At 43.3% G+C, this 27,858-nt stretch overlaps 1 protein-coding gene across 3 annotated transcripts; it reads right to left on the bottom strand.

The window, feature by feature from the left end:
* Positions 1 to 131: 131 nt before the first annotated feature.
* On the bottom strand, positions 132 to 26,857 carry aldh9a1a.1 (aldehyde dehydrogenase 9 family, member A1a, tandem duplicate 1). 3 transcript variants are annotated; one of them, XM_039002787.1, is made up of 13 exons: positions 26,716 to 26,853; positions 26,223 to 26,382; positions 25,635 to 25,780; positions 19,020 to 19,149; positions 18,572 to 18,706; positions 18,086 to 18,282; positions 12,008 to 12,148; positions 7,923 to 8,111; positions 5,694 to 5,781; positions 1,602 to 1,673; positions 1,346 to 1,487; positions 984 to 1,096; positions 134 to 649 (listed from the first exon to the last, which is right to left on the bottom strand). In XM_039002787.1, exons 2-13 carry the CDS (start codon positions 26,359 to 26,361, stop codon positions 549 to 551), a joined length of 1,593 nt encoding a protein of 530 aa, XP_038858715.1. In that variant the 5' UTR covers positions 26,362 to 26,382; positions 26,716 to 26,853; the 3' UTR covers positions 134 to 548. The 3 variants fall into 3 exon arrangements, with proteins under 3 accessions (XP_038858716.1, XP_038858715.1, XP_038858717.1); XM_039002788.1 differs by lacking the exon at positions 1,602 to 1,673 and having other exon boundaries at positions 132 to 649; positions 26,716 to 26,851; XM_039002789.1 differs by lacking the exons at positions 134 to 649; positions 984 to 1,096; positions 1,346 to 1,487; positions 1,602 to 1,673 and adding an exon at positions 1,739 to 2,185 and having other exon boundaries at positions 26,716 to 26,857.
* Between the last annotated feature and the right edge of the window lie 1,001 nt (positions 26,858 to 27,858).

Here is a 27,858-nt window from a genome sequence, read left to right as displayed (position 1 = left end):
TTCAACTTCACTCATATTACACATCTTAGAATCTGAATGGGGTACACTTCTGAATGGGGTAGTGGATTTAATATTGGTCCCACTCAGGCCAGTTAAGTACCATCGCTTATATGTGAATTATAATTCGTTGAGGTTTTTAAATGAATTTTATATTCTTAAGTATCAAACATATTAAATGGAATACAATTTTGGGGGGAATAGGAATACTGTGAGTATTACAAACGTTTATTTAAAGTGTGAGATACATGTGCTAGAAAGTGACGGACCATGGGAAACGTTTGAACGCTTCTTCATATTGACTCTTTGGCTAGGATCACAGCTGAAATGGAAAGTATAAAATGTATTGATCAAGTGGGTGAAGACTAGGCTTTTTAGCACTTGGTGACATCCTCATACTTGCACATTGTACAGACAAACCAGCCATGTTAGTTACTTCCTGTTATAAACTATCAATAACAATGATACTTTCCTCAGATGCACAAATACACCAAACATCTTAAGGACAGTAGTGCATAGGTCTTGGTTTTCCTTGGCACTTAATTGGTAATTTAACAATTAAAGTAATCGTCCACGTCTCCCATCTCCACAACCACAGTCTTCAGCTGGGAGTAGTACTCGATGGTCACCTGGCCGTTCTCCCTGCCAAAACCTGCGGAGAAAGAGAAGAGATCAATGAGCACCACATAGAACACATCCATCTAATGAGGAATATGTAATGTCTTGTTATCCCTATCCACCCTCTTGCTTTCTATTTTTGTTGTATTACCATTACTGCGCTGTTACAACAAAATCTGATTATTATTCCTTAAATTTCATATTACTGTTATGACATTGTTACAACATCAGATCTGCTGACATATTTGAACCGATAATATTTGTGACAATACTGTTTGTCCATTTCAGCCATCTCTTTTCCTATGGGTTTCTAAGTAGGGTCCTGACAAACATTAATGACATTTAATGGATTATCATCATCATCATACCAGACTGCTTGTATCCTCCGAAGGGCACCTCCACAGGGCTGATGTTGTAGTTGTTGATGAAGCAGGTTCCAGCCTGCAGGTTCTCAGCCACCCGGTGGGCCCGGGATATATCCCTACAGGGAGACAAGAACAGGAAGAGAGACTCAGTGTACTAGACTAGTTAGTGATTCTAGGTCTCCATCTCAATTTCCGCTATTCCTTGCATCTTATTTCCTCGCCGCCTCAACTTAATTGTAGGAAAAAGTCCAATGCCTCTCCCATCAGACCTTATCCAATACATTGAGGAGCCAAGGAGAGAGGATGCAAGGAATCGAGGAAAGACTATTGTAGAAGGTTAAATGTGTATGGATCTGGTAATGTACCTGGTAAAGACTCCAGAGGCCAGGCCGAATGTAGTGTTGTTGGCCCTCTTCAGCACTTCCTCTTCTGTGTCAAAGGGCATCACTGACATTACAGGCCCAAAGATCTCCTCCTTCACACACGTCATGTCGTCTGTGCAGTTGTCTGTGTTGGAATACATGGATGTGGAGTTAGTGTCAAAATGTGGAGTTACATATAAAGTTATACAAAATGTGGAGTTACAGTCATAGCTCCAAATATAGACTGGACAGTCACTACCAGAGTATGTGAGCAGAGTTGAGCGGTCGGAAATCCCGCTCATTGCTCTCCACGTCCTTTCCAACCGCTCCGCTCCAAATTCGCGCCATACATAAAAATAAAAATAAATCACAATTTAACCAACACTCATCTATTTTTGTGACTGCCTGGACCTAACTTTTGGTTTTGAAGTATTGAAACCAAACCATATGATTTGAATGAAAATTATTTTAATAAACATGACTTTAAGAAGCGCTCATGGCCTCCCGAATGGCGTAGTGGTCTAAGGCACTGCATCGCAGTGCTATAGGCATCACTACAGACCCGGGTTTGCTCATGAGGCGGCGCACAATTGGTCCAGCGTTGTCCGGGTTATGGGAGGGTTTGGCTGGCCGGGATGTTCTTGTCTCTTCACGCTCGAGCGACTCCTTGTGGCGGGACGTGCGCATGGACGCCAACTTCGGGCAACAGTTGTATGGTGTTTCCTCCAACATAATGGTGCGGCTTGCCTCCGGGTTAAGCGAGAAGTGTGTCAAGAAGCCGTGCCGCTTGGCAGGTTTGTGTTTCGGAGGACGCATGGCTCTCGACCTTCACCTCTCCTGAGTCTGTAGGGGAGTTGCAGCGATGGGACAAGACTAACTACCAATTGGATGTCACAAAATTGGGAAGAAAAAGCACATTAAAAATCTAAAATGCTCATCATTTCAAATTGTATGTGAGCACAGGGGTGCAGAGAGTGCCCAATTGGACTGGAGCGCGATGCATCCTGTTTGCCCTGGACGCTTGTTCACGTTATCTAAACGTTCTCCAAAAACCTGTCACTGAAATTCACACTTCTAAGTAGAACACATTGACTTTAACTTCACACTGTTCAGCGTATAATAGCAGACAGCATAGAATTGCTGCTTTGCTAATATTTGCAAAGGCCTCCCTGTGATTTGGCTGGAGGAATGGGAGGAAGGAATATACATCAGTGGAGGCTGCTGAAGGGAGGACAGCTCATAATGTCTAACCGCGCAAATGGAATGGCGTCAAACACATCATTCCACTCCAGCCATTACCACGAGCCCATCCTCTCCAATTAAGGTGCCACCAATCTCCTGCGGTTGCATGCATAATGATCTGCATGTCATTGTGTCAGTCAGGGGAAAACACTGCATAATGATCTGCATGTCATTGTGTCAGTCAGGGGAAAACACTGCATAATGATCTGCATGTCATTGTGTCAGTCAGGGGAAAACACTACATAATGATCTGCATGTCATTGTGTCAGTCAGGGGGAACACTGCATAATGATCTGCATGTTATTGTGTCAGTCAGGGGAAAACACTGCATAATGATCTGCATGTCATTGTGTCAGTCAGGGGAAAACACTGCATAATGATCTGCATGTCATTGTGTCAGTCAGGGGGAAACACTGCATAATGATCTGCATCTCATTGTGTCAGTCAGGGGAAAACACTGCATAATGATCTGCATCTCATTGTGTCAGTCAGGGGAAAACACTGCATAATGATCTGCATCTCATTGTGTCAGTCAGGGGAAAACACTGCATAATGATCTGCATCTTATTGTGTCAGTCAGGGGGAACACTGCATAATGATCTGCATGTCATTGTGTCAGTCAGGGGGAAACACTGCATAATGATCTGCATCTCATTGTGTCAGTCAGTGGAAAACACTGCATAATGATCTGCATGTCATTGTGTCAGTCAGGGGAAAACACTGCATAATGATCTGCATGTCATTGTGTCAGTCAGGGGAAAACACTGCATAATGATCTGCATGTCATTGTGTCAGTCAGGGGAAAACACTGCATAATGATCTGCATGTCATTGTGTCAGTCAGGGGGAAACACTGCATAATGATCTGCATCTCATTGTGTCAGTCAGTGGAAAACACTGCATAATGATCTGCATCTCATTGTGTCAGTCAGGGGAAAACACTGCATAATGATCTGCATCTTATTGTGTCAGTCAGGGGAAAACACTGCATAATGATCTGCATCTTATTGTGTCAGTCAGGGGAAAACACTGCATAATGATCTGCATCTTATTGTGTCAGTCAGGGGAAAACACTGCATAATGATCTGCATCTTATTGTGTCAGTCAGGGGAAAACACTGCATAATGATCTGCATGTCATTGTGTCAGTCAGGGGAAAACACTGCATAATGATCTGCATCTTATTGTGTCAGTCAGGGGAAAACACTGCATAATGATCTGCATGTCATTGTGTCAGTCAGGGGGAACACTGCATAATGATCTGCATCTTATTGTGTCAGTCAGGGGAAAACACTGCATAATGATCTGCATCTCATTGTGTCAGTCAGGGGAAAACACTGCATAATGATCTGCATCTTATTGTGTCAGTCAGGGGAAAACACTGCATAATGATCTGCATCTTATTGTGTCAGTCAGGGGAAAACACTGCATAATGATCTGCATCTTATTGTGTCAGTATGGGGAAAACACTGCATAATGATCTGCATCTCATTGTGTCAGTCAGGGGAAAACACTGCATAATGATCTGCATGTTATTGTGTCAGTATGGGGAAAACACTGCATAATGATCTGCATCTCATTGTGTCAGTATGGGGAAAACACTGCATAATGATCTGCATCTTATTGTGTCAGTATGGGGAAAACACTGCATAATGATCTGCATCTTATTGTGTCAGTCAGGGGAAAACACTGCATAATGATCTGCATCTCATTGTGTCAGTCAGGGGGAAACACTGCATAATGATCTGCATCTCATTGTGTCAGTCAGGGGAAAACACTGCATAATGATCTGCATCTCATTGTGTCAGTATGGGGAAAACACTGCATGAAACCTTCTTTACTATTCAGTTAACACACACACACCCTCCCTCCCATAAACACACACAGCCCTCTCTCTCCCACAAATACACACTATTCCCAACTTTTAAAACGTTAGGCACCAAACAGAATTTAAGGAGCACCAGAAATAAATAGATGTTTGATATATTTTAGGCTTACATTAGCCTATATGAATCCTACCTTTGAAGCACATCTCATGAGTAGCAGACCCTTTTCCTTTCTTCCTGTGCCAATCACATTTTCCTAGACCTACTGTCAAGTTACTAGGTTGTTAGCTGACTGAACGTTGTTAGTTATCAAACCAATAAATTAGAGACCCAGGATTAGTTTAAAATGGCTTGCTACATGGTTTGTGAAATTATAGAAAAATGGGCACGAATCCGGATAGAAAGAAAAGGCATCTCCGGCAATAGGGGTCATATTCTTTAACAGTTTAGACTGGAGACGAAAGCTGCAAGCATGCCTGTCATGAAGCGGTGCTCAATTTCCCTCTCGGACAATCAGTGGCTGCATGACAGGGAACTTGCAAAGTCTACTCAGACTGGTCTGTGCTCTCCATTATAACTGGTGAGGAAATGATACAATGCATCAACACTGCTGCTTTGCACAGTGCTCTAATGTAACAAATGTACAAATCTAACAGCAGAAGACTCATCAGGGTCTGGGTCTGGATCCCTGCTCGCCATCACAGTTAAATTATATATCCTTTTAAAAGGACAGCAATGGACAAGCGTGAAGAGCGTATGGAGAAAAGCAGATGAGTGAGGGCTGGTAATGAGTCGGCTGGCTGATTACAGCTAGATATTATTGGACCTGCGCATACAAAAGACTAATGGCTGTTGCTTAAATTCAACTGAATTTTTAAACAAAACTGACTTTATAAACATTTTATAATAGGCACCCTTACAAAAAAAAGACTGCAGTATTACTACAGTATGCTGAAAATACTGCATCCCCCCCAAAAAAAAATTGCTGAAGTAATTGTGCAGTATAACTGCAGTTATTCTGCAGTACACTGCCGTTATTATGCAATCGGTGCATCCAAAATACCACAGTCGACTGCAGTTACTGCACTTTTAGAACGGCAAACTTTTTTGTAAGTGCGCCAGCAGTTTCTTTAGATCAGTAGGGCTGAAAGTCGGTAATATCATATGAAACAGTACTACAGTATTCTAAAATGTTGGCATCATGACATTACTACAGTACCGGTACACCATGCAACAGTGTTATGGAGCATGACAATTGGTGTAATTATGATTAAACAAGACTCACCCAGGACACAGGGAGACATGTAGTAACCTCCCTTCAGTTTGGGTTCAATCGGGATAAAGGCTTCCCCTCCACAGAGTACCTTTGCTCCCTAAAAGAACACACACAGAGATTTGTATTAGACAAAGGCTGACAAAAAAAAAAATACATTGCAGATCACAACATGATGATTTGTGTTAGGTACAAAAATCAGACAAACAGTAGACTGAAGGCTGGGGTAGACATTAGTCTAATGTACCCACTGTCCTGAATGAGGCAGATGTTCAAACATCAGGGCTGTGTTCAGTAAGAAGAAAACATTGTGAAACAGCGAGGGACTACCAGAACTTCTCTACGTTGTCTAAGCTGTCTAAACTGGACATTGCACTGCATTTAGTTAGTGTACTGTGGCGTACAGCAGGTCAGCCACCAGGGGGAGACTAGTCGAGGCCTGGTAACAGATGGAGTATACATCACGAGGCGATGGCTCCATCTGCTGGACGTGCCAGGTCTCGACGGGCTCTCTAGCCAGTACTAATTGGGGCTGATTGTGAGCTGGTGAGTAATCAAGGGCGGATTGCTCACCAGCTGTGCAAGGCCCATAAAGCTGCCAGAAGGGCAGCACACAGGGGGTGGGGCCAGAAGGGCAGCACACAGGGGGTGGGGCCAGAAGGGCAGCACACAGGGGGTGGGGCCAGAAGGGCAGCACACAGGGGGTGGGGCCAGAAGGGCAGCACACAGGGGGTGGGGCCAGAAGGGCAGCACACAGGGGGTGGGGCCAGAAGGGCAGCACACAGGGGGTGGGGCAAGAAGGGCAGCACACAGGGGGTGGGGCAAGAAGGGCAGCACACAGGGGGTGGGGGAAGAAGGGCAGCACACAGGGGGTGAGGGAAGAAGGGAAGCACACAGGGGGTGGGGCCAGAAGGGCAGCACACAGGGGGTGGGGGAAGAAGGGCAGCACACAGGGGGTGGGGCAAGAAGGGCAGCACACAGGGGGTGGGGCAAGAAGGGCAGCACACAGGGGGTGGGGTAAGAAGGGCAGCACACAGGGGGTGGGGGAAGAAGGGCAGCACACAGGGGGTGGGGGAAGAAGGGCAGCACACAGGGGGTGGGGGGAAGAAGGGCAGCACACAGGGGGTGGGGGGAAGAAGGGCAGCACACAGGGGGTGAGGGAAGAAGGGCAGCACACAGGGGGTGGGGGGAAGAAGGGCAGCACACAGGGGGTGGGGGGAAGAAGGGCAGCACACAGGGGGTGGGGGGAAGAAGGGCAGCACACAGGGGGTGGGGGGAAGAAGGGCAGCACACAGGGGGTGGGGGGAAGAAGGGCAGCACACAGGGGGTGGGGGGAAGAAGGGCAGCACACAGGGGGTGGGGGGAAGAAGGGCAGCACACAGGGGGTGGGGGGAAGAAGGGCAGCACACAGGGGGTGGGGGGAAGAAGGGCAGCACACAGGGGGTGGGGGGAAGAAGGGAAGCACACAGGGGGTGGGGGGAAGAAGGGCAGCACACAGGGGGTGGGGGGAAGAAGGGCAGCACACAGGGGGTGGGGGGAAGAAGGGCAGCACACAGGGGGTGGGGGGAAGAAGGGCAGCACACAGGGGGTGGGGGGAAGAAGGGCAGCACACAGGGGGTGGGGGGAAGAAGGGCAGCACACAGGGGGTGGGGGGAAGAAGGGCAGCACACAGGGGGTGGGGGGAAGAAGGGCAGCACACAGGGGGTGGGGGGAAGAAGGGCAGCACACAGGGGGTGGGGGGAAGAAGGGCAGCACACAGGGGGTGGGGGAAGAAGGGCAGCACACAGGGGGTGGGGGAAGAAGGGCAGCACACAGGGGGTGGGGGAAGAAGGGCAGCACACAGGGGGTGGGGGAAGAAGGGCAGCACACAGGGGGTGGGGGGAAGAAGGGCAGCACACAGGGGGTGGGGGGAAGAAGGGCAGCACACAGGGGGTGGGGGAAGAAAGGACTCCTGTGTTATTGTGGACGGTTGCAGAGGTAACAAGAGGGAGTTCAGTTTTGTGCCAGACAGGATACAGCCAGACCCGGAACCCCGAAGACGGTATCCCGGAGAGGGTTTCATGGGGGAGACCTATCCTTTTCTTTTTGATCTATTATTTAAATAAACACCCTTGAAACTGAGCTAATCCTTCTCTGTCCGTGTCTGATCTGGGTAAACGTCATGACCAAACCCCCTGGTCTGCCACAGTACCCTATTGAACACGACCCAGGTTGGACATTAATTTACTGATACCTCTTTACCTCTGTCTTGGCCTGGCTGACGAAGCCCAGCACCTTGTCCAGGTGTTGCCTAGTGATCAGGGCTCCCATGCGGGTGTTCTCCAGGAGAGGGTCCCCTACTGAGATGGCCTTGGTCCTCTTAACCACTTCCTCCAGGAACACAGGCATGATCTCTCTCTGCACGTACACCCGCGTCCCATTACAGCACACCTAAACAGCGGAGACCATAGGTAGGTGGTTGGTTAAGAAAGTTGCATGTCAACATGATAGTAAGTCAATAGAGTTCAACTCAATAGAAACCAAGAGTGGAAGAAGATACATGTATCACATATGCTTAAATCAAGGTCAGAAAAAATACCAAATCAAATTTTATTGATCACATAACATCAGCTAAACATGTGTATTGCAGGTGTAGCGAAATGCTTGTTTCCAGTAATATCTATCAATTCACAACACACACAAACCTAAAAGTTAGAGATGGAATTAAGGAATATATAAATATTAGGATGAGCAATGTCGAAATGGCATAGACTAAAATACAGTAGAATAGATCACAGAATATACATATGAGAGGAGTAAAGCTAAAATTATGTAAACATTATTAAAGTGACTAGTGTTCCATTATTAAAGTGGCCAGTGATTTCAAGTCTATGTATATAGGGCAGCAGCCTCTAAGGTGCAGGGTTACGTAACTAGGTGGAAGCCACCTAGTGATGGCTATTTAACAGCCTGATGGCCTTGAGATAGAAGCTGTTTTTCAGTCTCTCGGTCCCAGCTTTGATGCACCTGTACTGACCTCGCCTTCTGGATGGTAGCGGGGTGAACAGGCAGTGGCTCGGGTGGTTGTTATCCTTGACGATCTTTTTGGCCTTCCTGTGACATTGGGTGCTGTAGGTGTCCTGGAGGGCAGGTAGTTTGCCCCCAGTGATGCGTTGGGCAGACCGCACCAACCTCTGGAGAGCCCTGCAGTTGCAGGCGGTACAGTTGCTGTACCAGGCGATGATACAGCCCGACAGGATGCTCTCAATTGTGCATCTGTAAAAGTGTGTGAGGGTTTTAGGTGCCAAGCCAAATTTCTTCAGCCTCCTGAGGTTGAAGAGGCGCTGTTTGCCTTCTTCACCACACTGTCTGTGTAGGTGGACCATTTCAGATCGTCAGTGATGTGTACGCCGAGGAACTTGAAGCTTTCTACCTGCTCCACCGCGGTCCCGTTGATGTGGATAGGGGCGTGCTCCCTCTGCTGTTTCCTGAAGTCCATGATCAGCTCCTTTGTTTTGTTGACGTTGAGTGAGTTATTTTCCTGGCACCACACTCCCAGGGCCCTCACCTCCTCCCTGTAGGCTGTCTCGTCATTGTTGGTAATCAGACAATACTGTTGTGTTGTCTGCAAACTTGATGATTGAGTTGGAGGTGTGTGTGACCACGCAGTCATGGGTGAACAGGAAGTACAGGAGGGGGCTGTGCAGGCATCCTTGTGGGGCCCGAGTTGAGGATCAGCGAAGTGGAGGTGTTGTTTCCTACCTTCACAACCTGGGGACAGCCTGTCAGGAATTCCAGGACCCAGTTACACAGAGCGGGGTTCAGACCCAGGGCCCCGATCTTAGATGCAGTGCCTTAGACCGCTGTGCCACTCGGGAGATCCCAGTTATGAACTTCACAGGATTGTGAAGATGCACGGTGACCTTGGTCCTTTCCAATAAATCTTGAGGGTATTATTCTGGGGACATGATGATTGATGCATGACTGCGGTTTGACAAATACTCTCGCTCTTACCCATAATAATCTCATCATGTAGACCACCCTACCTGCAGTCTACCCGCACTGTATCTGCAAGCGGTTGGCTAGAGCTCATGTGCCAAGACCAGAGTAGGCATATTTGCTATTTAACGCAACAGTTTGACAAAACTAAATCTGTAGAGTTGAAAATGCAATTGAAACACATTGAACTTTCTGGTTCATGAAAAATTGTACTTTTGTTGCTTAAGTTGTGTGCACTACGTCATCACCCACTGACTTTAATCCGCAACAAGTCCATTTGGTGGAAACACACCACTGGTGGGAAAATGTGCATATTTTCTTCATGCAAATATTCAAAAATCTGCATAAAGATTCACCAATTGGATGGAAACCTAACTACTGACAGTCAATTAGCCCATATCAGCTAAAATTATGGAAAGATGGTAAATTAGCTAATTTGTCGACATGATTCCCGACCGGGTGGCTCCCATTGATTTTGTTAGTCACTCTCACTCAAATATCATATTAGAAAACTGCAAACATTTCTATCCACCCTTTGACAAAATGTGTAGAATTTCAGGAAATTAGCTGTAAAACTGCAAATTATTCTCTCAGCCCCATAGCAAAATGTATAGAATTGCAAGAAATAACTATGAAACTTAAAATGTCTCTCCACTGCATATGTGGGTATGGATGAGGGCTAGCAGACGCGCGAGCCACTGGGCCCCTCAAGATGAATTCAGATTTTTTAAATGGCACCCGCACCCATTAAAGTTGCTTATCCCTGTGCTACATTCAGTGTTTTCCACAAGTCCCCAAAATATTTCACAGAACAACCTATATTTTGGTTGCCTCTGGTACATTCTAATGCCTCTATTCCAGCCGAAATACACAGCAAAATGATTGAATACTTGATCAAATGTACCTTCCAGATTGGAAAAATGTGTGGTAAATTACTGAAAATGTATGAATTCAGTGTATTGTTCGTTGTTTTGAATATCGTCTAGGGCTAGGCATATACTATTTTCTAAGTAAAAGAACATTCAACTTTTTTAAACATTGAACCTGACTTCTTGAGCTTAAAGTCTTACAGTTTTACTGCAAGATATGAATAGCCATAATGCTTGTTCTTCAAATTATAGATTTTAAATAGCCCATGTTATCTTAAAAATGTATGAAAGGCGGCTGCTATATGAAACACGTGGATTCATATAAAAGAATGTGCCGGAAAACAATAATAAAGCCAAGTAGAGTTTGACTCATCGTTACCACTTAGGCTACATTACATGGATGTGCAAATTCAGGGCTCTGCGCTGATTTTTAAAAAAAATGTATGTGTGTTTTTTTTTATTACAAGGAACACATTTAGGTCCACACAAATAAATTTAGGAGCACAATGAAAGTATTTGAGAATGAGTGTTTTTATGATAAATGCCTAAAAGTTCATGAATAAACTTTTTCCATGTACTCTCAAATATTTGGCTAATTTGGGTGAGATTCTCTGACATCACATTGCTAGTAGCAGTTAAGAAAACTCAAACTAACATTGAACAACAACCTAGTGTGTGAACAAAACAATGTATATATCCAAGAAACACGAGGATAAAGTCACTTTAGTAGACTTTTGGGTAAATTCGACCAACGTCTATGCCTGTGCACTTCTACAAAGGTATCTTTCAGCACTTCACTCAATGTGCACAGCACCCCATGCACTGTTGCAAAGTAGTTATTTGCATAGACATAAGAAATCATTCTTATTTCTATGGTTCCTTGTGTAATTAGCTACCAGCTATTAAACAAAATGGCAGAAAGACTGAAAAAAAGCAGGATTTTTTGTTGCTATAAATCAGTTTTCAATTCGCATATCTATTTTTAGCCGCATAGGAAAGTAAAATGGTCGCACTCCAGAGCCCTGAAATTCACTCAGAGACAATAAAGAAGCATCCTCTCCACCTCTGCAGAATTTCTTTACACAATCAACCACAGCACACACAAATCACACTACCCACAGGAGGCGGGACAGACAGCAGACTGTCAAACTAGTAGTGTTTCCCTGTCATTGCTCGCTTTGTTACTGACAGGCGCCTAAACTATCAATAGATTGCTAGAAGATGCACATCGTTCATTCTAGCGGGAGGGAGACAGCTTGGCTGACTTTTTTTTTGACTAGCGAATCGAAAAGCAGCCTAGTTAATTTAAGTGGAAAAAGAAGCCGGCTGAAAAGTAGTCTAATTGGCTGTTTAGACGACGCTAGCCGGCGCTAGTAGAAAACACTGTACATCAATTCAGACAATGGTATTGGGACATTAAGTAAGAAGTCAGTCAGCACTGAAAGTAAAGTAAGAAGTCGGTTAACATCGAGAGCTCACCTCTCCCTGAGTCAGGAAGTTAGCCATGAGCGCCCCCCTCACTGCGTTCTCCAGCTCACAGTCCTTAAAGATGATGAGGGGTGATTTCCCTCCCAGCTCCAGAGTCACCTGCTTTACAGTCTTCGCAGACATCTCCATGATCTGAAAGGAAGAGAGAACATGATTGTAGGAAAGGTCCAATTAGCCAATGAGAACTGAGATAAATGAATACTGATCAATAATCATATCAATAGTGTTAAAAAAGGTATGGACATGGGAATAGTACTTCCCAAATGAATGTTTAATGAACAAGTCTTGTCTGACAGATGTTTTAGACAATTGCAGGACTACACTGCCTCCTACTGACCATTATATTATATATTATATGATAAATAACTACCTCTAGATGGCAGTGTTGTCCCTAACATTGATCGTGGTGATGGTGACAAAGAATATGGGTCATAAATCAAAAGTTATTTGTCACATGCACCGAATACAACAGGTACAATACAACCTTACCGCGAATTGCTTACTTACAAGCACTTAACCAAAAATGCAGAAAGAAAATATTTATTAAATAATCTAAAAGTTAAAGAAACACAATTAACTTCTACTTCATCACAATCCCGGATCCGGGAGCACCCCCATCAGTAAAAAAGCTGACTAGCATAGCCTAGCATAGCGTCACAAGTAAATACTAGCATCTAAATATCATTAAATCACAAGTCCAAGACACCAGATGAAAGATACACATCTTGTGAATCCAGCCATCATTTCTGATTTTTAAAATGTTTTACATGGAAGACACAATATGTAAATCTATTAGCTAACCACGATAGCAAAAGACAACTTTTTCCCACCATTTTTTTCCTGCATAGGTAGCTATCACAATTTCGACCAAATAAAGATATAAATAGCCACTAACCAAGAAACAACTTCATCAGATGACAGTCTGATAACATATTTATTGTATAGCATATGTTTTGTTAGAAAAATGTGCATATTTCAGGTATAAATCATAGTTTACCATTGCAGCCACCATCACAACTCTCACCAAAGCAACTAGAATAACTACAGAGACCAACGTGAATTACCTAAATACTCATCATAAAACATTTCTGAAAAATACACAGCGTACAGCAAATGAAAGACAAAGATCTTGTGAATCCAGCCAATATTTCAGATTTTTTAAGTGTTTTACAGCGAAAACACAATATAGCATTATATTAGCTTACTACAATAGCCAACCACACAACAGCATTGATTCAGGCCAACAATAGCGATAACGAATAAACCAGCAAAAGATATTAATTTTTTCACTAACCTTCTCAAACTTCTTCAGATGACAGTCCTATAACATCATATTACATAATACATATAGAGTTTGTTCGAAAATGTGCATATTTAGCGGCACAAATCGTGGTTATACAATGAGAATAGTAGCCAAGCTGCCAACAATATGTCGGGAGAAATCTTGGGAGAGGCACCTAATCTAATCAGTAACTAATCCTAAACTTGACTAAAAAATACAGGTTGGACAGCAAATGAAAGATACATTAGTTCTTAATGCAATCGCTGTGTTAGATTTTTTAAATTAATGTTACTACGACATACAGCGCGCGTTAAAGCAAGACCGCACCGAAATTAATGGCGGAATATGAGTTTTACATTTTTCAACAGAACAACGAATTAACATCATAAATAGTTCTTACTTTTTGATGAGCTCCCATCAGAATCTTGGGCAAGTTGTCCTTTTTCCAAAAGAATCGTTGCTCGGTTGTAGATTGTCGCCTTCAACGTTGGAATTAGCAGTAAACATTAGCCATGTGGGCCAGACGTGTCCAAGTCCCTAGAACGCAGCACAAATAAATACCCGAAAATCGCAATATACTGATATAACTCGGTTTAAAATAACAACATTATGATGTCTTTAACACCTATATCGAATAAAAACAGAGCCGGATATATCTAAAGGGCTATAACGGGAGCTTTCTAGAACGACATCCTGAGGTCCTTTTTGCGTCATGGCGAAGAGAAGAAAGGGAGCACCCCACGTTGCCAGCCCATTTATAAGCCCTCAGATCTGCCTAGCAACTCCATTCCAATTCTCACTATTCGCTGACATCCAGGGGAAGGCGTATGCAGTGCATCTCAACCAATAGAATACATGCAAATTAATAAACCGACCTCAGAACAGCCTTCAGATTTCAGCATTCTCACATCCTCGTAGGAAAATTGCTCCAACTCGAGTTCTGTTTTACTCACAGATATAATTCAAACGGTTTTAGAAACTAGAGTGTTTTCTATCCAATAGTAATAATAATATGCATATTGTACGAGCAAGAATTGAGTACGAGGCAGTTTAATTTGGGAACGAAATTATTACAAAGTGCAAACAGCACCCCCTATTGAGAAAAGGTTAAATAACAATAAAGAGGCTATATGGGGCCTCCCGGGTGGCGCAGTGGTCTAGGGCACTGCATCGCAGCGCTAGCTGTGCCACCAGAGATTCTGGGTTCGCGCCCAGGCTCTGTCGCAGCCGGCCGCGACCGGGAGGTCCGTGGGGCGACGCACAATTGGCCTAGCGTCGTCCGGGTTAGGGAGGGTTTGGCCGGTAGGGATATCCTTGTCCCATCGCGCACCAGCGACTCCTGTGGCGGGCCGGGCGCAATGCGCGCTAACCAAACCAAGGTCGCCAGGTGCACGGTGTTTCCTCCGACACATTGGTGCGGCTGGCTTCCGGGTTGGATGCGTAGCTGTGTTAAGAAGCAGTGCGGCTTGGTTGGGTTGTGTTTCGGAGGACGCATGGCTTTCGACCTTCGTCTCTCCCGAGCCCGTACGGGAGTTGTAGCGATGAGACAAGATAGTAATTACTAACAATTGGATACCACGAAAAAGGGGGTAAAATTAAAAGGGAAAAAAAGAGGCTATATACAGGGGGTATATGTACATGTAGGTAGGGCTAAAGTGACTATGCATAGATAATAAACAGTAAGTAGCAGCAGTGAAAACAAAACCCAAAGCAAATAGTCTGGGTAGCCAATTTATTAATGTCACCTTTATTTAACCAGGTAGGCCTGTTGAGAACAAGTTCTCATTTACAACTGCAACCTGGCCAAGATTAAGCAAAGCAGTGCAACAAAAACACAGAGTTACACATAAACAAACATACAGTCGATAACACGATAGAAAAATCTATATACAGTGTGTGCAAATGTAGTAAGATTAGGGAGGTTAGGCATCAAATAGGCCATAGTGGCAAAATAATTACAATTTAGCATGAACACTGGAGTGATAGATGTGCAGACGATGATGTGCAAGTAGAGATACTGGGTTGCATAGGAGGAAAAAAATAAATAACAATATGGGGATGAGGTAGTTGGGTGGGCTATTTACAGATGGGCTGTGTACAGGTTCAATGATTGGTAAGCTGCTCTGACAGCTGATGCTTAAAGTTAGTGAGGGCGATATAAGACTCCAGCTTCAGTGATTATTGCAATTTGTTCTAGTCATAGGCAGCAGAAAACTGGAAGGCGGCCAAAGGAGGAGTTAGCTTTGGGGATGACCAGTGAAATATACCTGCTGGAGAGCATGCTACGGGTGGGTGCTGCTATGGTGACCAGTGAGCTGAGATAAGGCGGGGCTTTACCTAGCAAAGACTTATCGATGACCTGGAGCGAGGGCCAGCCAACGAGAGCATACAGGTCGCAGTGGTGGGTAGTATATGGGGCTTTGGTGACAAAACGGATGGCACTGAGAGACTGCATCCAGTTTGCTGAGTAGAGTGTTATTTAGAGGCTATTTTGTAAATGACATTGCCGAAGTCAAGGATCGGTAGGATAGTCAGTTTTACAAGGGTATGTTTGGCAGCATGAGTACTTTGTCGCGCAATAGGAAGCCGATTCTAGATTTCATTTTGGATTGGAGATGCTTAAATGGGAGCCTGGAAGGAGAGTTTAGTCTAACCAGACACCTAGGTATTTGTAGATGTCCACATATTCTAAGTCAGAACCATCCAGAGTAGTGATGCTAGACGGGCGGGCAGGGTGCTGGCACGATCTTTTGAAGAGCATGCATTTAGTTTTACTTGCATTTAAGAGCAGTTGAAGGCCACGGAAGGAGTGTTGTATGGCATTGAAGCTCGTCTGGAGGTTAGTTAACACAGTGTCCAAAGAAGGGCCAGATGTATACAGAATGGTGTCATCTGCGTAAATGTGGATCAGATAATCCCTAGCATCAAGAGAAACATCATGTATACAGAGAAAAGAGTCAGCCCCGAGAATTGAACCCTGTGGCACCCCCAGAAACTGCCAGAGGTCCAGACAACAAGCCCTCCGATTTGACATACTGAACTCTGAGAAGTAGTTGGTGAACCAGGCGAGGCAGTTATTTGAGAAACCAAAGCTGTTGAGTCTGCCGATAAGAATGCGGTGATTGGCAGAGTCGAAAGCCTTGGCCAGGTCGATGAAGACGGCTGCACAGTATTGTCTTTTATCGATGACGGTTATGATATGGTTTAGGACCTTGAGCGTGGCTGAGGTGCACCCAAGACCAGTTCGGAAAACAGATTGCATAGCGGAAAAGGTGCGGTGGGATTCGAAATGGTCAGTGATCTGTTTGTTAACTTGGCTTTCTAAGACTTTAGAAAAGGCAGGGTAGGATAGATACAGGTCTGTAGCAGTTTGGGTCTAGAGTGTCTCCCCTTTGAAGAGGGGGATGACCGCGGCAGCTTTCCAATCTTTAGGGATCTCAGACGATACGAAAGAGAGGTTGAACAGGCTAGTAATAGGGGTTGCAACAATTTCAGCAGATAATTTTAGAAAGAGATTGTCTAGCCCAGCTGATTTGTAGGGGTCCAGATTCTGTAGCTCTTTCAGAACATCAGCTATCTGGATTTGGGTGAAGGAGAAGTGGGGGAGGCTTGTACAAGTTGCTGTGAGGGGTGAAGAGCTGTTGACCGGGGTAGGGGTAGCCAGGTGGAAAGCATGGCCAGCCGTAGAAAAATGCTTATTGAAATTCTCAATTATCGTGGGTTTATCGGTGGTGACAGTGTTTCCTAGCCTCAGTGCAGTGGGCAGCTGGGAGGAAGTGCTCCTATTCTCCATGGACTTTACAGTGTTCCAGAGTTTTTTGTGAGTTTGTGTTTGAAAAAGCTAGCCTTTGCTTTCCTAACTGCCTGTGTATATTGGTTCCTAACTTCCCTGAAAAGTTGCCTATCGCAGGGGCTATTCGATGCTAATGCAGTACGCCACAAGATGTTTTTGTTCTCATCAAGGGCAGTCAAGTCTGAAGTGAACCAAGGGCTATATCTGTTCTTAGTTCTACATTTTTTGAATGGGGCATGCTTATTTAAGATGGTGAGGAAAGCACTTAAAAAATAACCTGGCATCCTCTACTGACAGAATGAAGTCAATATCCTTCCAGGATACCCGGGCCAGGTCGATTAGAAAGGCCTGCTCGCTGAAGTGTTTTAGGGAGAGTTTGACAGCGATGAGGGGGTGGTCGTTTGACCGCGGACCCATTACGGACGCAGGCAATGAGGCAGTGATCGCTGAGATCCTGGTTGAAGACAGCAGAGGTGTATTTAGAGGGCAAGTTGGTCAGGATGATATCTATGAGGGTGCCCGTGTTTACGGATTTAGGGTTGTACGTGGTAGGTTCCATGATAATTTGTGTGAGATTGAGGGCATCTTTCTTAGATTGTAGGACGGTTGGGGTGTTAAGCATATCCCAGTTTAGGTCACCTAACAGTACAAACTCTTGTTCAGCGGACTTATCATTGATGAGCAGAGAAGCAATTCAGGTTTCTCAAGTTACTCTCGTTATCAATAGATCCAGAGAGGTCAATTTTCTGGCTATGAGTTTCAGTGAGACTGAGATTATGAACAGAGGTGACTGAAGACTTGCCATGACAAGAATTTAGGATTGTACTCAGAGGACACAGTGGCAAAATCTTTTGCAACTGCAAACTAAAACGAGCATTACTTATTGGACTAGTTCAGGTAGTCCCTCCCTGTTTCAGTCCGTTTTCTTATGTTTGGTGCCTAATGATTACGACCTTGGTAAACACCCAATAAAGTATTTTGTTTCAGTGTGTACCTTCTTCCCAGTTGGGACACTGCCAGTGAAGGACACCTTAGCCACGCCGGGGTGATTACAGAGCAGGGTGCCGGTCTCCGCCCCACCCTGCACCACGTTGAAGAGCCCATCAGGTACCCCAGCCTCTTTGTAGATCTCAGCCAGAATCACGGCGGTCACAGCAGTGAAAGGAGAAGGCTTGAACACCATGGCATTACCTGGGGATAAAGAGACACAGCAGTAAATAAATAAATACTTAGTTTCACTCAACAGTACAATCTGTCTCTAAAAGACATTCAGAGACAACGGTCCAAAATCTACTATTCCTCTTTGTATGCATAGTTAATTTAAAACTCCATGAAAAAGAACGGATACGTTCATTATACAAAATAATGAAATATGTATTGATTAGTTTTAAGTCATCTAATCATAACTGAAATGTGAAGCAAAAAAACATTCCACAGCGTGATGGTAATGAATGAACACTGGAGGTCATGGCAAACGTACCACAGGCCAGGGCAGGAGCAGACTTCCAACAGGCGATCTGGAAGGGGTAGTTCCAGGCCCCGATGCTCACACATACCCCCAGGGCCTCCCGTCTGGTGTAAGCAAAGGATCCTCCGGGCAGTTGGATGTGCTGGCCTGAGGTGAACGAAAGGTAAACTGTAACATTGCTATGAATGCTATTGCAGATATATTGTAGTTGTGTGATTCATTATTAGGGTGCAACAAATTTGTCTGTGTTATGCATCATTCAGTAAAAGCTAAAAACCTGTCACTATGCCCATAAGCATAAAAGACAAAAGAAAAGTGAAGCATACGTCATTTAAAGAGAAGAAAATAGTCAGGCCTATAACAATACAATGTATATGTGTTTGAGAACCACAATAGCATAAGATGGTAATTGGTCAAAATCCTTTTGTTTATACATGTCTTCCACAGAGTGTGTTCCCACCTGCCAGTGTGCCAGCAATGCCAGCGTAGTACTCTAAGGTCTGCCAGGAAACATCAATGTCCACCCGGGCCTCTGTGATAGACTTCCCATTGTTGATCACCTCCAACTTGGCAATGTTGTCTCTTCTCTCCTGTTAACAGCATTGGGAATAGTGGTCCTTTGTAGCTTAGTTGGTAGAGCATTGCGCTTGTAACGTCAGGGTAGTGGGTTTGATTACCGAGATCACCCATTTTTTTCTAAAACGTGATCACTGTGAGGTACAGCACACTGTAAACCCCGAGGCATTTTACACTCAAATACTTCTAGTAAGTTGAACTGAGTCAATGAAAAATCATTATTACCTCAAATGTTTATGTGGTACTGACTCAAAACTAAATGAGAATTCACAACTACATTTTTAAAAGAAATTAACTTTTACCCAGCATGCTCTACTGCAGGTTGACTTTTTGGAATAGTTTTTCATATCTGTGTTTTTGTATGTTTTTTTATTTCACCTTTATTTAACCAGGTAAGCTAGTTGAGAACAAGTTCTCATTTACAACTGCAACCTGGCCAAGATAAAGCAAAGCAGTGTGACACAACAACACAGAGTTACATATGGAATAAACAAGCGTACAATCAATAACACAATAGAAAAAAATTGTCTATATACAGTGTGTGCAAATGGCGTGAGGAGGTAAGGCAATAAATAGGCCATAGTAGCGAAGTAATTACAGTTTAGCAAATTAACACTGGAGTGATAAATAGCAGATGGTGATGTGCAAGTAGAAATACTGGTGTGCAAAAGAGCAGAAAAGTAAATAAAAACAATATGGGGATGAGGTAGGTAGATTGGGTGGGCTATTTACAGATGGGCTATGTACAGCTGCAGCGATCGGTTAGCTGCTCAGATAGCTGATATGATAGAAATTCATATGATTTATACGTTTAAGGTAATGGTAAGATAATGACTAAAAATATTCCACCCTGAAACCATATAATTGTATGAAATTTATTAGAATCATAAAACTATAATTTGATGATGTGTGTAGTTTTAGTCAGAATTAGAACAAGGACCTTTTGTTCCTTTTTAGTATGTAAGCAGGGTGCAAGTGGGAAACAAATGATAAGAGGAGCTATCGACAGACAAGTTGTAATAGTGTGTTCCTTACAGCACATTCTGTCTCCACCCGTGGAGGGGAGAAACTGTTAGGCTTGCAGAAAATTATGAAACATGTTGCAGATTAAACAATGTATCTGTGTAATGGAAAACCACCGACTGTCTGAGGAAGACGTAGTTTAGGATTTCAACTTGTATGTGTGTGCCGAAGCAAATACAGAAGAACAATTAAACTGTGGTTGACTCGACCTGGCAAGAAATGTGAGAAACGTATGATAGGACAGGGAGTACTTCTCAAGGTTTCTCTAATCTCGGGGGAATGGAACTGTCGGCTGGGTAGTGATACACAGTGGTGAGAACCATGAAGAAGGATAAAACTCACATACTGTTTGTGTGTAAGTATGTGTGTAGGATATCTACTGTTTGTGTGAAAGTATGTGCGTAAGTAAGGAGCAAGGTATAAAATGGATGTCTTTGTATAATGGACTTCAGAGTGCTCTCGTGAATAAACATTTTGACTATTGTAAGCTGGGACTCTTGTCTGTTTCATTCAACCAGAATCTTACAAACCCTGGGTTGCAGACTGAGTAGATTAATTGAAGTTTATGAACATTGATAACGAAATTCTCATAACAATAGCTGATGTTTAAAGTTAGTGAGGGAAATATAAAAGTCTCCAGCTTCTGCAATTTTTGCAATTCGTTCCAGTCATTGGCAGCAGAGAACTGGAAGGAAAGGCGGCCAAAGGAGGTGTTGGCTTTGGGGATGACCAGTGAGATATACCTGCTGGAGCGCGTGTGACCAGTGAGCTGAGGTAGACTTGTAGATGACCTGGAGCCAGTGGGTCTGGCGACGAATATGTAGCGAGGGCCAGCCGACTAGAGCATACAGGTCGCAGTGGTGGGTGGTATAAGGGGCTTTGGTGACAAAACGGATGGCACTGTGATAGACTGCATCCAATTTGTTGAGTAGAGTGTTATTTAGAGGCTATTTTGTAAATGACATCGCCGAAGTCAAGGATCAGTAGGATAGTCAGTTTTACGAGGGCATGTTTGGCGGCGTGAGTGAAGGAGGCTTTGTTGCGAAATATGAAGCCGATTCTAGATTTAATTTTGGATTGGAGATGTTTAATATGAGTCTGGAAGGAGAGTTTACAATCTAACCAGACACCTAGGTATTTGTAGTTGTCCACATATTCTAAGTCAGAACCATCCAGAGTAGTGATGCTAGTCGGGCGGGCAGGGTGCTGGCAGCGAAAGGTTGAAAAGCATGCATTTAGTTTTACTAGTGTTTCAGAGCAGTTGGAGGCCACGGAAGGAGTGTTGTATGGCATTGAAGCTCGTTTGGAGGTTAGTTAACACAGTGTCCAAAGAAGGGACAGAAGTATACAGAATGGTGTCGTCTGCGTAGAGGTGGATCAGAGAATCACCCGCAGCAAGAGCGACATCATTGATATATACAGAAAAAAGAGTCGGCCCGAGAACTTAACCCTGTGGTACCCCCATAGAGACTGCCAGAGGTCCGGACAACAGGCCCTCCGATTTGACACACTGAACTCTATCAGAGAAGTAGTTGGTGAACCAGGCGACGCAGTCATTTGAGAAACCAAGGCTGTTTAGTCTGCCGATAAGAATGTGGTGATTGACAGAGTCGAAAGCCTTGGCCAGGTTGATTAAGACAGCTGCACAGTACTGTCTTTTATCGATGGCGGTTATGATATCGTTTAGTACCTTGAGCGTGGCTGAGGTGCACCCGTGACCAGCTCGGAAACCGGATTGCACAGCGGAGAAGGTACGGTGGGATTCGAAATGGTCAGTGATCTGTTCATTAACTTGGCTTTCGAAGACTTTAGAAAGGCAGGGCAGGATGGATATAGGTCTATAACAGTTTGGGATTAGTGTCACCACCTTTGAAGAGGGGGATGACCGCGGCAGGTTTCAAATCTTTAGGGATCGGACGATCCGGACGATACGAAAGAGGTTGAACAGACTGGTAATAGGGGTTGCAACAATGGCGGCGTATAATTTTAGAAAGAGGGGGTCCAGATTGTCTAGCCCTGCTGATTTGTACGGGTCCAGGTTTTGCAGCTCTTTCAGAACACCTGCTATCTGGATTTGTGTGAAGGAGAAGCTGGGGAGGCTTGGTTAAGTAGCTGCGGGGGGTGCGGAGCTGTTGGCCGGGGTTGGGGTAGCCAGGAGGAAAGCATGGCCAGCCGTAGAGAAATGCTTATTGAAATTCTCGATTATCGTGGATTTATCAGTGGTGACTGTGTTACCTAGCCTCAGTGCAATGGGCACCTGGGAGGAGGTGCTCTTATTCTCCATGGACTTTACAGTGTCCCAAAACCTTTTGAAGTTAGAGCTACAGGATGCAAATTTCTGTTTGAAAAAGCTAGCCTTTGCTTTCCTGACTGACTGCGTGTATTGGTTCCTGACTTCCCTTAAAAGTCGCATATCGCGGGGACTATTCGATGCTAGTGCAGTCCGCCACAGGAGTCAAGCTACACAAAGATCTATAACAATTTTTTCTAAACTAATTGAATGATTTAGTTAGAATGTTTGCACCCATTACTGAAATGGTTATCCCAGGTGAAATGGTTTAGGTAGTCTCCTCACACAGTTCCTAACCCTGGCAGTCATTATGAATGCAGGTTGCAATTGAATAAAAAGTCTAACTGTTGGATATCCTAACTCTAGCTGGATTTCAATAGGAATTACATATTAATTGCAAGCCAGCATAATGTGATTTGCAAAATTCTGGCAAATTTCCCAGAAATCCCGATTAGAAGATTCCTGGAAATCCTCCTCCCAGCATTTTTCATTTTATTTTTATAAATCTGCAAGTGGAATTGTGCCACTTGCAGGTGTGATGTGGCCTCTAAACTGTAAAGCTAGGCCTCAAAATAAGGCTTCACGAGAAATGTAATGTCCTAAAGAGTTTAATTATCGCTCTCTCGCTAACCTTTATTTAACTAGGCAAGTCAGTTAAAACTTCTCTAGGATAGGGGGCAGCATTTTCACGTTTGGATGAAAAGCATACCCAAATTCAACTGCCAGCTACTCATCCCCAGAAGATAATATATGCATATTGTTAGTAGATTTGGATAGAAAACACTCTGAAGTTTCTAAAACTGTTTGAATCATGTCTGTGAGTATAACAGAACTTATTTAGCAGGCGAAACCCCGAGGACAAACCATTCAGATTTTTTTTTTTTTGAGGTCACTCTCTTTTCAATGGATTTTCATTGGGAATACAGATTTCTAATTGACCTTCTTGCAGTTCCTACCACTTCCACTGGATGTCAACAGTCTTTAGAAATTGGTTGAGGGTTTTTCCTTTGTGTAATGAAGAAGTACGGCCATCTTGAACCAGGGTCACTCGAAGTGTCCTGTTTGTTAGAGGCGCATGACCAGAAAGCTAGCTATAGTTGGTTTTAATCCTGTATTGAACACAGATCATCCCGTCTTCAATTTTATCGATTATTTACGTTAAAAAATACCTAAAGTTGTATTACAAAAGTAGTTTGAAATGTTTTGGCAAAGTTTACAGGTAACATTTGAGATATTTTGTAGTCACGTTTCACAAGTTGGAACCAGTGTTTTTCTGGATCAAACGCGCCAAATAAATGGGCATTTTGGATATATAATCGACAGAATTAATCGAACAAAAGGACAATTTGTGATGTTTATGGGACATATTGGAGTGCCAACAACAGAAGCGCGTCAAAGGTAAAGCATGAATTATATTTTTATTTCTGCGTTGTGTGTCGCGCCTGCAGGGTTGAAATATGCTTCTCTCTCTTTGTTTACTATGGTGCTAACTCAGATAATAGCATCGTTTGCTTTCGCCGAAATGCCTATTTGAATTCTGACATATTGGCTGGATTCACAACCAGTGTAGCTTTAATTTGGTATCTTTCATGTGTGATTTAATGAAAGTTAGATTTTTATAGTAATTTATTTTAATTTGGCGCTCTGCAAATTTCTCGGGCTTTTGGCCAAGTGAGACAGTAGCGTCCCGCATAAACTCAGATTTTTGGATATAAATATGAACTTTACCGAACAAAACATACATGTATTGTGTAACATGAAGTCCTATGAGTGTCATCTGATGAAGATCATCAAAGGTTAGTGATTCATTTTATCTCTATTTCTGCTTTTTGTTACTCCTCTCTTTGGCTGGAAAAATGGCTGTGTTTTTCTGTGGCTATGTACTGAACTAACATAATCGCAAGGTGTGCTTTCGCCATAAATCCTTTTTGAAATCCGACATGTTGGCTGGATTCACAACAAGTGTAGCTTTAAATTTGGTGTCTTTCATGTGTGATTTCATGAAAGTTTGATTTTTATAGTAATTTATTTGAATTTGGGGCTCTGCATTTTTACTGGCTTTTGGCCAAGTGGGACGTTAGCGTCCCACATATCCCAGAGAAGTTAAGAACAAATTCCTATTTACAATGACGGCCTACCGGGGAACAGTGGGTTAACTGTCTTGTTCAGGGACAGAACGACAGGATTTTTACCTTGTCAGCTCGGGGATTTGATCCAGCAACCTTTTGGTTACTGGCCCAACGCTCTAACCACGGGGGCGGCAGGTAACGATAATATTCACCTAGGAACTCACATGGTGAAGCCCACAGGACTGAATATGAACGAATTCAACAACTATGTCTCTGTTACAATAAAATACAGTCATGGATGGTAACTCAACAATTCCTCAAAAAGGCAAAGAGCGCTTTGGAAAATATATTGAAGGCGTGGCTTAGTAAGGGTATTACAAAAATGTTTCAAGCTGATACAACTCAAAACTGTTTGAGTAATGACCACAAAATAACTTTAAGTAACTGTACTCATTAAGTGCAACAGGTTTCCTCAAAGGTTTTGAGTAGACGGCACATTGGAGTTTACAGCGTACTATGCCTGTGTAATTAATAAATAACTAGGATTGCACATTTTCAACCACGTTCAATTATGTCGTGTAACATTTTCAAAACTTTCCTGGCACTGTTCCCAGAAACCTTTAAAGCAACTTCAGTTCACCACTAATACTTGGGATGATGCGTAACAGCAAGAATGTTCCAATCAGCAATTTATGTCCTCAAATCAAACAAAAATGTCATTGGTCACACACATATTTAGCAGATGTTATTGCGGGTGTAGCGAAATGCTTGTGTTCCTATGTTCAACACCGCAGTAGTAGCTAACAGTTCACAAAAACACATTCTAATCTAAAAGTAAAATAATAGAACTAAGAAATATATAAATATTGGAGCGGCAATCACTTACAAAGACTCCTTGGTACAGAGTTAACTCGACAAAAAAAGCCTCAGATTAATTAAATGTAACTCCACACCCCTGCTGTACACTGTAAAGATGTATGGACTGCAATGCACTCATGAAAAGTCTGAAATTATTTAAAAAGAAATATAATTTCTCTGTTCAGGAGCTTAGAATTAGAATATAACAGCAATGTTATGCAAGCATTATGCAGCATTCTGCTCACATGACATGTCTCACCCTGATGATGCGAGCAGCCTCCAGCATAACTCGGGCCCTCTCCATGCCTGCCATCTTGCTCCACTTTAGGTAGGCAGCATGTGCACTTTGGATGGCCTGGTCCACCTCCTCTTTCCCACATGGAAACATGTCACACAGCTTACGCCCTGCAGACACCAGATGAAAAAGACAAATAAACACTTCACAAACATCTAACTGGCAAACAGAATCCATGGGATTCTTGGGGGGCATATTGTAAATTGGTTAGTGAACTCTTGCTGACCCCAAATAGTGAGGTAATAATACTCTAATGGAAACTTACCAACATAAAAAAGGTCAGTGAACCTTGACACTTACATTCCAGATACTGGATAACGAGGAGATCTATGGCTGGTCAACTGTGCACTGAGATACCTTTTTACTACAACATTAACACAATAATGGATCTAAAAACATTAAATGCATCTGCGATACAGGCCTACAGCTCTATTAAATCAGAAAGCCTACGTAAAAGCATTTCACTGTTAGTCCACGCCGGTTGTTTACGAAGCATGTGACGAATAACATTTGATTTAGTAAACGGTATAGTGTATGTAGTATGCTACAAACCAGTTGCAGGTTCGTGGACGGGCTCCGCGTTAATTCCATCCTTGGGTTTAACTCTGCATCCACCCCAGAAATTTAAGTGGTCTGTCACCACGACCTGTCCAGTGGAGGCACTGGGCATAGACTCTAGAAGCTGGGCCATGTTCGACTGTGTGTGAATCACCTGTAGGACAAATAAAATAGGAGTGATCAGACTGCAACAATATTAAAATGTAAGCGTTTCGGCAGTTTCAGGCAAACAATAGCGCATGGGCAACATATTTAGCTAGCTAAATATGTATCTACATGCATGTAGACTTTTACTAATTTAGTTAGCATGCATGCGTGCGTATTTGCAGAAGAAAATGTCCTCCAGACAGCCAGCAACATTATAAACACACCCTTTCACAACGCAGCAAAAACGCAGACTTCAGGCCTAGCATGGAAGCGAGCTAAACCAAATCATTCTGCATATTTACTCAAAATCACACTTATTTAATAATTTGACTGTTCCTACCGTCTTCTGTTCCGTAAATCGAAGCGTTCGTCCTGCTTTGGATGTGATGTTTTATTGATGCAAGTCAGCAGATATCGTATCATACAGACAGACGCACTTCGCCCCTCGTAAACAGGGAATGTGTAAAATAGTAGCCACTACCCAACCAGTGTGGAAATACTGTATGAATATGACCGCAGTTCAAATCTTCAGCAATTACACGATATGGGCGGGATTAGTTTCAGGGTGTCTGATAGCTTGCCTTTCACATATACATGGACTTTATCATCCGGATCCTTGAGCATTTGAAATAAGTATTTCGACGTTTATTCTAAAACCTGGGCAATTGAGTTGGACCCTTACATTACAGTTTAGGTCATGAGGACGCAAGTGTCAATAACCGGGTCATTCCTACAATGCGGTGCCATTTGGATCTCAACATTTTTGAAAAAATAAATATATATACAGTACCAGTCAAAAGTTTGGACACACCTACTCATTCAAGGGTTTTTCTTTATTTTTCACTATTTTCTACATTGTAGAATAATAGTGAAGACATCAAAACTATGAAATAACACATATGGAATCATGTAGTAACCAAAAAAGTGCTAAAAAAATCAAAACATTTTATATTTGAGATTCTTCAAAGTAGCCCCCCTTTGCCTTGATGACAGCTTTGCACACTCTCGGCATTCTCTCAAACAGGTAGTCACCTGGAATGCATTTAAATTAACAAGTGTGCCTTGTAAAAAATGTATTTGTGGAACTTCTTTCCTTCTTAATAAGTTTGAGCCAATCAGGTGGTTTGTGACAAGGTAGGGGTGACATACAGAAGATAGCCCTATTTGGTAAAAGACCAAGTCCATATTATGGCAAGAACAGCTCAAATAAGCAAAGAGAAACAACAGTCCATCATTACTTTAAGACATGAAGGTCAGTCAATCCGGGACATTTCAAGAACTTTGAACGTTTCTTCAAGTGCTACCAGACGACGTAACGTTTTTTACTTTTTAATTACCCTTTATATTTTTAGTTTTTCCCTCACTCAATTATTATTATTTTTTTCATTCAACTTTTTCGCTCCGGACACTTTATCTGGATGTGGTTTGTCAGGACCTCCACCAGCCGAAGCTAAGTAATAACATTTACATGATGCCTTCTTAT

Source organism: Salvelinus namaycush, chromosome 10 (genome assembly GCF_016432855.1).
Source record: "Salvelinus namaycush isolate Seneca chromosome 10, SaNama_1.0, whole genome shotgun sequence".
NCBI lineage: Eukaryota > Metazoa > Chordata > Actinopteri > Salmoniformes > Salmonidae > Salvelinus > Salvelinus namaycush.
The sequence above is the reverse complement of the archived record's forward strand: the minus strand, read 5'-3'. Positions and strand labels throughout refer to the sequence as shown.